The sequence below is a fragment of the Mchenga conophoros genome, linkage group LG20, assembly GCF_057382185.1.
Source record: "Mchenga conophoros isolate Kocher_MC1m ecotype Shallow Benthic linkage group LG20, M_conophoros_male_GT1.1, whole genome shotgun sequence".
Lineage (NCBI taxonomy): Eukaryota > Metazoa > Chordata > Actinopteri > Cichliformes > Cichlidae > Mchenga > Mchenga conophoros.
This window is the reverse complement of record NC_140545.1, coordinates 24,050,051-24,064,556: the sequence shown is the minus strand read 5'-3', so window position 1 is coordinate 24,064,556 and position 14,506 is coordinate 24,050,051. Positions and strand designations below refer to the sequence as shown.

Genomic DNA, 14,506 nt, shown 5'->3' with positions numbered 1-14,506 from the left:
TGAAACCTAAAAAAAAAAAATAATTAAATAGCAATGTTTGAAAGACAGAAATCACCCAGCTTCAAATAACATTTTACAGTCACTAAAATTATTTCCCTTCACATTTCTCATTTCACTCTAAACACTGTTAGCAAAAAGCTAATTATCTAGTACTAGTTGTTTTGAGTTTTCAAGTAAATAACATGGAAATTCAAATGTTCAAATCTTCATCCTCTGCAGAATGTAGCAGATTAATAGAACCAGTGTCCAGATTTCTTTTGTTTTTGTTCTTGGTATGAACTGCATAAAAACTCAAACATCCCCAGCTTTCAGACAATTATCAGGGAATTTATGAGCTCAAAAGTTCAATATTAGTACACAAGTATTGTTCCTGCTAGGACACAATTATTTATAGCACAGTCCACTTTTGTTTCTCAACTTGAAAAAAAAAATGGCATAAATTTAACAATAAAATCGTGTATTTGTGAATATGCAGAATGTGGTGCTGTCAATAATCCTATAGTACACACAGTATGAAGTTTGAAGCTGGTAAAAATGAGGTGGTTCTCCATCCTCCAGTTAGCAAAAATGCTACCCAGGGGCACCATTAACAGTTGTTAAAAATGTGTATAATGGCTGAATGCATGTCCATCTGCATGACCACACACAAACTGCACACACACAAACCCATGAACCTATAATATGTACCTTGACCAGGGCCAGCATGGTTGGGATTTCCATCACCATGTAGTCCAGCGTAGATGTTGTCTGAGGAGAAAGAACCCTTCAAAGAACAGGGCTGCTGGGTGTGGACATGCTCTGGGGCAGTGCTCGACTGATTGCTGGAGCTGGAGCAGCCGCTGGAGTGGGCTGAGCCATCTGATAGAACTGAACTTTTAGCCGGGGAGCCGGACGAGCTGGCAGCACTCTCACCTTGGCACAAAGAGAAAATAAATAAATAAAATAAGTAAAGTGTGAGTCAGAATGAATCACACACTCCTACGAGTTTTCTGAACCTGGTGTCATTCCTGTGTTCTCCACAGGCTGCAAACACTCTCCCATACACACAAATCATCACATCACACGGATACATAGCCACTCATCACCCCACGTTCCCAACCCACATACCTTTTCTGTCAGCACTGGTTGTATTAAGATTGTTTTTGAGCTGCTGCACCATTGGATTGAGCAGTTTTCCAGCCTTTAGCTTGTGTTTGCTGGCTTTGCGCCTACGGCCACTTGGAGGTGCAGCATGAAGCAGGCTGACATTGGGGGGCAGAGTTTTTCCCAACTCCTTGTACAGACGTTCAATCTCACTCCTCTGAAATGCCTGCAGCTCTGAGATCTCCTTCATGTGTCTTAAAGGTAGATTCAAGGAGAAAATATTTAGTAACCATCTTAAAACAAAAAAAACAAACAAACAAACATCATTTCAAAAGTTCCCTCACACATTATTATCCATCTCCTGTACTCTGCATTGTTAAAAGTCAGTATTAGCATGATTTTATATGTTGGTAATTGATCATAAAAAAGCAATTCTTAACTTAAAATAATTCAATTAAAGGTGGTTTTATAATCTCCTGAATCATTGGGTATACTTTTTCACAGGACTCCACCAAAATAAAGTCACCAGGGGTGTCATTTTCACTAAGTTCATTCTTTGTGTAATTTAACAGTCTCTTTGCCTTAACTATCACTGTTACATGCATATTAAACATACAAAAATACCCATTTTCAGCCAAGACACATCCTGTAAAATATCTATTAAGGTTTTCTGTTAAATGCAAGCATTACGTCATACCTACTTCTGATTACCATGCAGAGGGATATACTTGAACATAGGCTCCAGAGAATGGTGACTATAATTCAGCCATATTCCCAAATAGTCTCTTTTTTTAATATAACTAATTATGACAGTTAGACAATCAGACTAGTGTGAAGCAGCTTCAATAAACTGAAACGGTTATGTAATTAGAGCAGTGAAACAATTAGAGTGAATACACAGGAACTGTATTCCACTTAAAAAAGTTTTTAAACACCAGCTAATTAAAAAAAAAAGATTAATAAAACAGGCACATTAGTGTAGCTGTGTTTGACTGTAAGCATGCAGTCAACCACAGCTAAAACTTACTTTTCTCTAAGTTTCTGTAGTTCTTTTCTCATATCTGCATCCTCAAACTCAGAGTCATTGTCACTGCTGACGTAGGATGAGGGTGCATGTCCTGCTGAAGGCGAAGGAGTGTGACCATTCATTGACACGGGCTGTCGGCTCGGTGAATCAGAGCTCTGTTCACTTTTGCTTCGCCCAGAGCGCCGCAGGAAGGCGACTGCCCTCTTCATGAGGTCACTTCCACTGTGCTCAGACAGGGTATGAGCCAGAGGAGCTGGATGTGCAGGAGGAAGAGCTACGCTGCTGCTGTCCTCATCTGCTGAGTCAGAGCAGAGGTGAGAGGGGAAGCGATAGTGGTGATGTGCTGAAGCGTCAATAGTCTGGGCCCGGGGAATGTGGCATGGGGTGCTGTCAGGACTAGAAGAAGGTGTAGCCTGGTAGAAGTTTGGCGGAGCAGAGTAACGGCTACTGCAGTGAGATTTAGATGTTTCTGCATTCTCATCTTCATCTCGAGGTTTCACTGATGACCTGCTCATAGCCACACATCCTCTCTCTTTCTTGTTCATGCTCTGAGCCTGGCTGTAAGACCCACCAGAACCACTAGAAGGAGCTGGGGAACTGCAGGAGCTGCAGCTTGTCTTGCTTTTTTCCAAGCGACAAATAACATCCGGCGGAGTTGGGATGATCTGCAATAATGGGAAACCCATGTTCATAACAAAATTAGGGCCCATAAACAACTAATGCAATATTAAAGCTACAAACACTGGAACTCAGATAAACACTGGCATAAGCCATGACCTGTAATGCAATTTTATTAGGGCAAATGACATTTACATTGAGCTGATTTGCTCACTGAAAGTTTGAAAGCAGGGTCTTACTTGAAAACGGCTTTTGTAGCCATGTGCACCAGAGCTGGCAGGCACATCACTTCTTTTTAAACCCCTGTTAGTACCTAAAAGACCAGTAAGGAGATTTTTGTTTTCAAAACAAAACTATCTGCAAAACATTATGCAGTAACAAAGTGACATGGATATTACCCAAATAAATGTTACCTACCTGGCACTGCAGAGTCACTTAATGTACCCACATCATCCGTGCGCTCAGGAATCTGAGGCTAAGACAGAAAGCGAGAAGAGTGTGTGTTGGACAGGTCACAATGATGTGCATAGTGACAAGTGTTAAAACATGACATACACAGGGTTGGTGCATTAAGGCTAGCTGTTATCCTTTCCTGACCTCAGTGTTGTCTGAGTCAGAACCTGATGTGTTTCTGCTGGCATGCATGTACACAAATATAAGGGAGGTCAGGCTGAATCATTGTTATGAAAGGAGTAACTTAGTTACTCTCGCTTCTTTCGAAACACAGTATTTACCTTGCTCTTTATAGATAATAGTCAAATCAATAACACAGAGCAAAGAATCGATCCACTGTTGCTGCTATTTATATACCATGCAGCTTTTAACCAAAGTCTGGTTGCTCACATTTCTCCCTTTTACTAACAAACACAGTGCATTTTACCAGAGGTTCCCCCTTCTTCTTTGTAAGTGCTCCTTCAGTGCTTTGGCCATCTGAGACTGGAGGGGAGCTGACCCCCTCTGTGCTGGATGCCTGGGTTTCAGATGTAAGGCTCGAGGGCTGGGAAGGAGCATGCTCTTGGTATAACAGGTTTCTCAGCTTCTCATCCAAAGTCTTGATAGTGCGGTCAACAAACTCCACCCTGCGTGGCCCCTCACTGTCTGACTCGCCTGGCCCCACACACTGCTGATGGCTTGAAGACTGGGAGTTCTGATGTGCAGGACTTTGAGGCTGTGAGGTCACAGTCCCAGGCTGCATGGGCGTTGCATAAGGTTGCTGCATGACCACAGACTGAAGGGAAGTCAGCTGAGGAGGAGCTTCTCCAGTAGGGCTGGCCTTCTGGATTGGTTGATTAGTCTGAGATGAAACCAAACCACCAGGTGTTCCTTTCTCAATGCCATTTACATCCAGCGAGACAGGGGGCACAATAGCGCAGCATGGCATATCAGTAACCATAGAAACAGCAGAGATGCAAGGTTCTTCCACAGAAAGTGAGCTGCGATGGTTGGCGGCACTAGAACCTAGGGCATGTTTAGTAACACCGGGCTGGGTCTGCTGGATGTGGGCTTTGCTAGTGATTTGGTCCGGAGGCTGGACCGAGGTTTGAGCTGCGGTGGTCAGTGAGGAAGATGAGGACGGGTTTTGGGAGGACAAAGAGACGACCTGAGTAGGCACTGCAGCTGTGTTGCCGTTGGCCCCGACTGACGATGAGCCAGACTTTTCAGATTCTGGAAAAATAAAGAGATGACAGTTAATTAGCAGGAGAACAGATTGATATGTAAACAGCCAAGGCTAAGAAAGGAGCTAGCTCCTGTGAGTGCCAAAGTGTTACATCATTGTTCGTCTTCCCCCATCAGGCTCTGTCAGTTGGAGTATAAATCCTGCCCTTCATTTTTTTTCTTCTTTTGCCTAAAACCACTGCAGACGCACTCTTATATAACTGACCCCAACGGAAGAACCAACACAGATAGACTCTAATGCATGTGCACGGTCTTCAGTAACAACAGCAGCAGCAGCAGAGAAAAGCAAAGAAAGGAAAGCTGCAGATTTCATTTTCTAGAAAATATACTCCAACTAGTATGTAAAACAACTCTTCATATAAAAGATTCTTTGTTTAACAAGAAGTAAATCAGAAGACATTATAAATTAATAATGGAGTGTGGGCTTACCCTGGGCGTGTGATGTATTCTCTTTGTCGTGCATGGGAGTCTCAGCCACGGGGCAGATTATAAACCAACGCTTACCAGTGTGCAGGACTGTGAAGGGCAAACAGAAAAACTCAAGCATCCACATCTATATTCCCAGAATTTAAAAATCACACCATTACAGATCATTTTCAGCACAACTGCATTCAATTCAATTTTATTTATATAGCACCAAATCACAACGATGGTAGCTTCAAGGCATTCCAGACGATTATGCTTTCAACAATAGCACCCTGTATAATTTGTCATTTATGATAAAATTAAGTATGACTGAAAAGGCATTCATAACAAACAGTAACAAAGTGCAAAGTATATAATCAAATGAGCCTTGTTCAAAGTGACATCATAATATTAACAGATGAGATGCTGGCTGGTAAAAAGCCTTACCATTTTGTTGGTACACTAGCTGTGGGGTGCTGGGAGATGAAGCCTTTAAAGGAAAAGAAAGATTACCAACCAGTGCTAAAGCATGTGCATCAGTCTAATGTACATTTAAAAGGCTTCCCCTAAAGAGCTAAAAAAGCTGAACCTCAGAATAAATTCAGTTAGATCAAAATGTAGCATCAGCAAGGCTGGTATTTTTGGCAGCAGTGCAAAGTCATCTTGAGAGTGCTGCCTGGATGATGCATCTGAGGCGGAGGCACTCGTAGACAGATTGCACCATTTCATCTATTAACTGTCAACAGTGCGTTTCTCACCTCTGTTCCCAGTGTGCCAGGTCCTTCACTCTGTTTGGGGCTGCCTCCCTGGTCTGAGTTCCTCTCACCCTCAGTGTCCTCACTCAGCATGTCCTCAGCCTTGTCTACGATGTCCTTCAGCTGCTCAATGAAGACCTCTTTTTCTAAAGGTAGAATAAAATCGTTCTCCACCTGAAAAAAACAAAACAAAAACACAGTGCAACATTAAAGGTTTTAGCTTAACAAGCAATGCTTAAAGTAAAGTGTTTATGACTGTGCTGGGAACAAGAGACGTAAAAGTACATTCAGAAGGCAAACATGAGAAACAAAATAAATAATTTATAGCCTTCTGATACATTAACCTAATGTCATTTTATGCCAAGATCAAATATTATCTGCAGTGTATTATTATTGTATGATATAAGAAAATTCAATGACTACAACGACTATTTCATTTTGCTTTTACATTTTGAAGTATTTTTGCTAGCAGTAGCATTCACAAGTAGATATTCACCTTCTACTATTTTTTTTACATTATAAATTAGTAGGCATTATGTTAATGTACTGCTTATGCATCTGTTCCCATATCTATCCATCTGTAAATATGCCCAATATGAATGACCTAGGAAAAGGGAAAGAGACAAAACAACAGATTTTTGCTGCATTGCAGGTGAGGACAGCAAACAGTCCATGAACAGCTTGCAAAACACTTCAAAAGCCCTTTGCATTAACTCAGCTGACTTCGCCTTCACCTCCAACATACCATGTATGTAGCAATCTCTTCTGGTGCATCTCCATCCAGGTCAAATTTGAAAGTGACCATTTTATGGTTATGAGTCTCCAGCTGACACTCGACCATTTTATCCCCAGTGTTACACACCTGCAACAGGAGCAAATGCAATAAAATTATTGTCTTATGTTGCATTTTTTTGAGAAGCACTTAAGGAAAAGTCTTTCTTTTGGTTACCCACATTCAGCATGCTAAGCTTTGGTCTGCTGAGCTTTTCTTGCCGAGAACGAGTGCGTGAGGACCTGCGGTGGTGTTTGCGGACTTTCCCATCGCATCTACCTCCATGTGTCCCTTCATAACCATCACTCATCTCCTTTCCTGACGTGGCATCGGAGTTGACACTGGTTTGGGGAAAGACAGGCAGTTATACAAATCCATATTCACTAAAAACCACTATTAATCAATAAAAACCGAATACCCAGCACTTCTTTTTACTCTATTACTCTAGTACTCAACACATAACAACCTTCAAAACAACAAGTATGCACAAACCTGTCCAAACCTGTCTAACCAGTATGTCCACACAAATGTAGGGGGGCTGACAAAGACAGATTCAGTTGATAAGATGTGTGATAGACAATCACGAATAACCTACTTAAATCTGAAAATACAAGAGCTCTATTACCACAGAGCCTTCTGTTTGCAACTGAAATCTTGTATTGAGAATATTGTACTGGTCTTTGCCTCCTCTTGTGTTTTTAAAACTCGGTGAAAAGGTTTTGTGAAGTTTATCACAGCTATGGAATGCCTGCAGGATTTAAAATGTCTGATACATGATATCTGTTATGCAAGTACTATTAAAATGCTTTCATTCATGTCACTATGACCAGCAAGAGTGGCATGAGTGTTCAGATATGTTTATCTGTCTCCTGGTCAACTGGCAGTGTTGACCAAACACAATGTTGCACTCCATCTACACACAAAGTTAGGGTGGTCAACAAGGTTTACAGGACAACAAATAAAATAAGAAGTAGTAGTAAATGACAACTTTAAGACAAAAAAATAGTTGCTAGTTGTTCCATTATTTATACTTATCAGGTCAGTTATCTATACCTCATGAAAAATTGTTTATGCCGCATTAAAATGAAAACAAAACAGATGCAATGTTGCCAACCTGTGCAGGTTCTTGCCAGGCATCATTTTTCATCATCATGCTTTTAATTTTTTGGTAGAGATTCTGTACAACAACAGTGAGAGGTGTACCACCTACCCTGAGGGTGCAGGAGGCCGGGCACAATTGCACATGTGCAAAATACACATTGTTGAGAACCTGCAACTAGCAAATATGGCTGAGAAGAAATAAGCTAGTACCTGTCATAGCTCTGTCCTCCTGTGTGTTTCTCTGCAGCTTGGTCCTAACGACAACAAAAGTCAGCGTTAAACAAGAAGAGAAAAATAATGGGATAACGGTGAATATGAAATCCTTTACTTTCTATTTTATGTCTTGAAAAGACGCACAGGGATGCCTCACGGCACTATGCCGGTATTGCTGTTAACCAAACTAACAGGGAGAAATAATTAGTGAGAACTTGAAGTGTTCAAGTAAATGTAAATGAGTCCATACCTCCATGTTAATCTCTGATGGACCCTGACCTGCAGCTCCTGTGACATTACTCAGTTGCTTCTGCTGAGTCCAACAGGAACTGGCAGACCCAGATGATGCTCTCTGGGAGTCTGCAGACTGCAGCACAGGAATTTGGCTTTGAACCTGACTCTGGGACTGGGCCTGTGGGGGGAGCTGGCATGGGCTCACACTGTCCAGCTGGGCAGCCGCAGAGGCTGTTCCCAGTTCTGCCCCATTCTGCACATGTGAAGAAAAGACTGCAGCTTGTTTGAGCTGAGATGGCTGGACTGACTGAGCACAGGGAACAGGCTCGGGATGGCTAACCTGGGACTGCTGAGGAGCCTGCAATGACATACAAACAAGAAGACACATAATTATCATCCTTAAATAACTTATTTCAGATATTCGGCGACAGAGTTTCTTTCACATAATCCATGTATGAACTCCATATCTAGATTTTAGCATTGTTTCATATGCAATATTTGATTAAATTATGTGAAAAACATAAACGTTTATTATGTTCACCATACCTACTCCAAAAAAGTATATTTTTGACACAAATAATATGTAAAAACAACCCAAGACAATCACAATCTTAGGTTTCACCCCCTTGAGTAAAAACCACCTTTAACAAACACACACAAATGCTCAAATTCCAGTTCACACCTTCTTGGTAAACATCTGTGCTCCACTGCAGTGGTCATAATTACCTGTATTAGTGGCTGACTGCTGCCAATTGTGGAAGGGTGTGTGTTCTGGCACCGGGCAGTGTGTGTGTGTGTGGGGTGGGTGGTTAGGGCTGATATAAATGCAGGTGATGCATGAGAAACCTCAGATCTAGCAGTGTGTTGTGGTTGTGGGGATGTGGGCTCTATCTTACTCAGTGCATGTGACGGGGACGGTATGAGGGATACTGAGATGGGTGAAACTAATGTGTTTTCAATGTGCAGAGGAGAAATGGGAGAGACAGAAGGAGTCGCAGGGACAGTATGCCCAGGAGAAAGGAAGATGTGATTAAGAGAGGTTGAGGCTGAAGGGGGAGGAGCAGTGCAAGAGTGAGGGAAGGAAGATTCAGAATCAGTCACAGCTGCCATCACCTGGACTGTGGGATACTGTGAAGGAAACTAAAAGAAAAAGGAAAAAAAGGAAGAAACATTAAAAAGTCAAATAATCTAGAAAAAAAAACGTCTCCTGTGTGCAGGATGCAGGATGATGCATCAAAAGAACTTGCTTCAAGCCTATAAAAAAGAGAGTATCATGGAGGTAAGATTAGCAGTGATAACAGACTGACAATACCTGTGGTTGGTGTGATGGTGACAGTGAAGCAGAAATCTGCAGAGGCTGGAGTTGCTGTTGGTGAGCAGAGAGTGCCTGTGCTGGCCCACTGGAAGCTGGCTGGCTGACATTCTGCCCATGGCCCTGTCCACCCTGTCCAAGCTGTGAAATGCTCTGACCAGCAGAGATATTCTAAAGAACAAAAAAGACAAGAGACAAAAAAAGAGGGACTTTAATGATGGCAGAGACGTATCCCTCACTTTGAAAATCTACACTTCCTTTCATTGACCCAGATTAGAATAGCTCACATTTTCCATTCTCTCCCTATTAATGCATTCAGTCTGAATCTTCCACCTCAGTGAACATTTGTACCACAAAACAGCAAGAGCAAGCCTTAGAAGGCTAACTGATACAGAGATGAAAACAACTGTTATTGTTTCATTATGGTTTCCATTATCTCTCTGTTGGCTGATGTCTGAGGAAACTCCTGTTTGTTGGCCTTTTCATTTTACCATTTTCATTTTCATTCACCTACTGTCCAGAAACACAGATGTTTCCAATCCTATTGACCCAATCAAAACTTGCCATTTTAATATAAAGAGTATCAAATTTACACTGTAATAAATAAAAATGTCAACTTCTTTCATCATTTAAAGTCTCTCCCACACAGAGCATCACTGTTGAGACAACTTAATGCTGAATCACTCCTCCTGCTCCACAGTTATAGCACTGAATGACCACAAGATGCAGAACAAAAGGATGAAACAAGCAAACCTTTGGGTGCAAAATGTTATGAATTAGAATGTGATTTTTTAAATTATGACCAAAAGTGTAATCTGACTATTTCCCTCATGAAGTTTCAATTTATTTAACATAGTTTCACTTCATATGTTTTCCCTGGTAATCAATATCCCACCAGCAGCTGCTCACTGTTTGAGCCACTCCATTAATGTAGCATACAATTAGGAAAAAAAACAGACTTACTCTTACTCTATGTTAAATTAAATTTCGGAAAACCTCTCAGATACATTAAAAGAATGGAGAAAAGACTGTAAAGACCCTGAGACTGGCCAAGGACTGGTGAATGTCAGAACCACTGTCCAGGATGAGTACATCAAGAAGATGACCATGTGCTTAGTGAATACCTCAACAGAAACCTGAGAAAGAAGAGGAGCAAGGAGAAGAACCGTCATGGAAGGACAGGCCCCTGTACGGTATGTACCAACGGCAGACAAAGGAAGTGGCTGACATCCAGAAATCCTATCAGTGGCTGAACTCAAGAAGATGTGAGGGTGATCAGAAATTCAAAACCGGGGCACTATGTTGGTAAATGGTAAATGTCCTGTATTTGTATAGCGTTTTACTTAGTCCCTAAGGACCCCAAAGCGCTTTACACTACATTCAGTCATTCACACACACATTCACACACTGGTGATGGCAAGCTACATTGTAGCCACAGCTGCCCTGGGGCGCACTGACAGAGGTGAGGCTACCGGGCACTGGCGCCACCGGGCCCTCTGACCACCACCAGTAGGCAACGGGTGAAGTGTCTTGCCCAAGGACACAACGACCGAGGCTCGAACTGGTTACAAGACGAACTGCCAACTCTTGAGCCACGATCGCCCCTATATGTTACCTTCATATAGTTATTATACAGTAACCATCTACACTATATGCTCACCTGTTGGGTGGTATGTTCAGCCTGGCCTTGCTGAGAAGAGGTTGAAATGCTCTGAGAAGTCAGTACCTGGTTAGCTGCTATGTAAGTCTGTGGACAGACTGATTGGGCAGGCAGGTACTGACTTTGACCCGGAGCTGTTTGTTGAAGTGCAGAATGTGCATAGCTCTGAGAGGCAGCATCATGTGGACCTGCAGCTGAGTAACTCTGATGTTTGGCTGGAACCTGCAGAACTTGAGTTGCGGTGGTTTGGGGCTGAGACTGGGATACATCCTGACTCTGTTGTGGAACTGCTGTTTGGATAGTTTTTTGACTGTGCTGCTGGACATTTGGAGTGTGCACTTGTTGCTGTGTCGAACAGTGAAGACTTTGTGATTGTTGGGTTGGATGTTGTGCCATTTGCTGGTGCATGGCATACACAGTTTCTTGGCCATGCTGGAGTTGAGACTGAACACAGGCCTTCCCAGCATTTTGCTGTGCATTTTGTGATAAAGACTGTTGGTGCTCTTGTTGAATGGATATTTGCTGACTGTAAAGTGCTGGTGTGGCAGAGTTTTGACTATGTTGCTGATTGGGCAGTTTGACTGTGGTTTGGGCCTGCTGCAGTGTGCTGGAAGCTTGTACTGGTTGACCCTGAACTGTGGGTGCCATAGATGGGGCTGCAGATGCACTAGGACAATTTTCAGTTGGCTGCTGTGCTGGCAGAGTGGTTGCTGCAGTTGGCTGCTGAACTGATCCTGATGCAGACTGAGCGTGTTGTAAAGGTGGGGCCACAGAGTTCTGAGATGTTTGCTGCACTTGTAAGGGAAAAGTCAAAGAGTTCGCTGCAGTTACTTGCTGCTGTTGCTGGACTGGTGCTTGGTAGCTTTGTACAACATGTTGTGGCACAGCTGATGGTACAATACTTGCTGCAACTTGAGCCTGTTGCACATTTGGCGGTGAGTAGCTACCAGCACTGGTCGCATGTTGGATGTTGACTGAACATAGACTGGCTGGAGCTGGTGTTGGTGCACAAGGCTGAGGAGCATACAAAGTAGCAGGGTAGCTGTGTCCAGGCTGGAGGTACTGTGGTGGTGCATGCACTGTGGAGCTGGAAGAGGACAGACCTTGGACAGATTGTTGAGTCTGGTAACCTGCAGAACTGGCCTAAGGATCAAATGAGATATTTTTAAGTTAGTATCTGTTGGGAATGAATTTTCTATTCAATGATCAAATCTAACAAAAGCTTATACGTGTGCCAGTTACATTAATTCATGATGGGTGAAAATATAATGAGAGGATGAGGGATAAAAATAAGTTCATGAAACACGTTTTAACAATGAGGTCTTGACAGGTGTGAGCTAAAATGAGAGCACAAGGGAGAAAAAGTGGGAGAGAAAGAGGATGTAAATCAGACAGCTGCCTCTTCCCCTTTGGTTAGAGGATATCTTTCAGTGTCAAGCTCAACAGCTGTTGCATCTGGACAGTCAAGCAGAGAAGGAAAGGTTAAAATCTGGATCAGTAGTTAAAGGCATTGGTTAAGGTTGATCGGAAGGAAATGTAATATGTTAGAGGTTGCACCATTGTTCTCCGTCAGCAGCAAGCTTATGATTTCTAAGAAGACAGTTAGCTCTAGAGGCCTATGAGGGCAGCAAGACTCAGTGGGCAGTTAATCAGACCAGCTCCATGCAGAATAATGCAGAACCATCTACAAGCTGGGAAAATGTGTTAAGCAGGTTTTGGCCCCATCATAGGACGCGAAAACAACTTTTTCTTGTGACCTACCACTCCTACAGCCCTGGTAACTTGCTGCTCTCTGGCACAGCATCTGTCTTCACACTCCTGGAGAGGTTCGTGGTCCCCAACAAGACTGCTAATCTGGAACTGACTCTTTAGGCTGCAGTCTCCATCACTCCCGGTTGGACTGAGAGCAGCTGAAGAGTACAGTGATGAGGCTTGGGCAGGTGTGGGGGGACAAGGGGCTGCTTTGCGACTGATTATATTAAAGAGGGACTGCTGCAGCTGTGAGAAATTGGAATAATCACTTGAAGCCTTCAGCAGTCCATAGCCAGGAGTGCTCATCATTCCACCAGGTGATGGGTGGTGTCTAAAGTCACATGGACATTGGTGCGTTGGCATGACAACAGAATGACAGTGGTGCCTCCAATCTTGTGACCTCAAATGAAGCATAGAAATACATGCCTGGCACGCAGAGCCCCTGTGCATCGCAATATGGTGGTTGTGATGAGAGGTCAGACTCAGAAGACTACTAAGGTCAGAGTGCCTTCGTTCAGTTGGCACAGGAAGTGATAATGTCTCTGATGGCGATCTGATGTTGATATCACTAAGTCGGCGGTGGTCAGTAGGTGAAGAGACGGGGGAGACTTTGATTACTGGCATAGCACTCTGTGGGGAAAACCCTCCATAAGACTCTGAGTGCAGCTCAGCAGAGCTGAGTTCTGACTGTTCTGGTACCGTTGGGTTGGGACTGACTGATCTCTTAGACTGAATGAGGGCATGCAGTCGAGCAATGTGGTTTGCCCTTTGAATGTCAATAACAGGGGCACTTCCCCTCCGGCCTTCAGCTCCCAATCGAGCCCTGAGCTCTGGGCTCAGCGTTGCCTCCCACACTTCACCCTGTTCGCAGTACTGGGGTCGATCTGTCAGAAAATGGCTACTGCTCGGGCACTGATTGAGGAACAACCCAAAAGCAAAACATATGTTACTCAAAATAAACAGGGCATAACAAAAAGAATATGATGATGTGGTGAGGACAAACAAACTTGTTCACAAAGACAAATGACTGTATGAAAAATACATGGGCAACTCTTAAATGTGTGAATAAAGCATGTGTGTGGGTGTTTGTGTGTTCAGTTTCAAGGTCAAGTGCGTGTTTGCTAGTTCTAAATAGTCTACAGTGGGGCAAAAAAGTATTTAGTCAGCCACCGATTGTGCAAGTTCCCCCACCTAAAATGATGACAGAGGTCAGTAATTTGCACCAGAGGTACACTTCAACTGTGAGAGACAGAATGTGAAAAAAAAATCCATGAATCCACATGGTAGGATTTGTAAAGAATTTATTCGTAAATCAGGGTGGAAAATAAGTATTTGGTCAATAACAAAAATACAACTCAATACTTTGTAACATAACCTTTGTTGGCAATAACAGAGGTCAAACGTTTACTATAGGTCTTTACCAGGTTTGCACACACAGTAGCTGGTATTTTGGCCCATTCCTCCATGCAGATCTTCTCGAGAGCAGTGATGTTTTGCGGCTGTCGCCGAGCAACGCGGACTTTCAACTCCCGCCACAGATTTTCTATGGGGTTGAGGTCTGGAGACTGGCTAGGCCACTCCAGGACTTTCAAATGCTTCTTACGGAGCCACTCCTTTGTTGCCCGGGCGGTGTGTTTTGGATCATTGTCATGTTGGAAGACCCAGCCTCGTTTCATCTTCAAAGTTCTCACTGATGGAAGGAGGTTTTGGCTCAAAATCTCACGATACATGGCCCCATTCATTCTGTCCTTAACACGGATCAGTCGTCCTGTCCCCTTGGCAGAAAAACAGCCCCATAGCATGATGTTTCCACCCCCATGCTTCACAGTAGGTATGGTGTTCTTGGGATGCAACTCAGTATTCTTCTTCCTCCAAACACGACGAGTTGAGTTTATAC

At 43.1% G+C, this 14,506-nt stretch overlaps 1 protein-coding gene across 8 annotated transcripts in view; it reads right to left on the bottom strand.

The window, feature by feature from the left end:
- LOC146550849 (serine/threonine-protein kinase WNK2) overlaps positions 1–14,506 on the bottom strand; it is a 42,635-nt gene that overhangs the window by 8,572 nt on the left and 19,557 nt on the right. For 6 of the 8 annotated variants that reach the window (XM_085260729.1, XM_085260724.1, XM_085260725.1 and 3 more), the window contains exons 10-26: positions 12,619–13,521; positions 10,858–12,000; positions 9,198–9,368; positions 8,612–9,025; positions 7,902–8,243; positions 7,649–7,692; positions 6,519–6,678; positions 6,311–6,427; positions 5,569–5,739; positions 5,258–5,300; positions 4,835–4,921; positions 3,609–4,393; positions 3,146–3,203; positions 2,968–3,041; positions 2,111–2,775; positions 1,108–1,337; positions 688–912 (exon numbers count right to left, since the gene is read on the bottom strand). In XM_085260729.1, the coding sequence (XP_085116855.1) occupies positions 688–912; positions 1,108–1,337; positions 2,111–2,775; positions 2,968–3,041; positions 3,146–3,203; positions 3,609–4,393; positions 4,835–4,921; positions 5,258–5,300; positions 5,569–5,739; positions 6,311–6,427; positions 6,519–6,678; positions 7,649–7,692; positions 7,902–8,243; positions 8,612–9,025; positions 9,198–9,368; positions 10,858–12,000; positions 12,619–13,521 (5,632 nt within the window). The remainder of the gene's footprint in view (positions 1–687; positions 913–1,107; positions 1,338–2,110; positions 2,776–2,967; positions 3,042–3,145; positions 3,204–3,608; positions 4,394–4,834; positions 4,922–5,257; positions 5,301–5,568; positions 5,740–6,310; positions 6,428–6,518; positions 6,679–7,648; positions 7,693–7,901; positions 8,244–8,611; positions 9,026–9,197; positions 9,369–10,857; positions 12,001–12,618; positions 13,522–14,506) is intronic. The other 2 variants (XM_085260730.1, XM_085260731.1) reach the window with 2 other exon arrangements.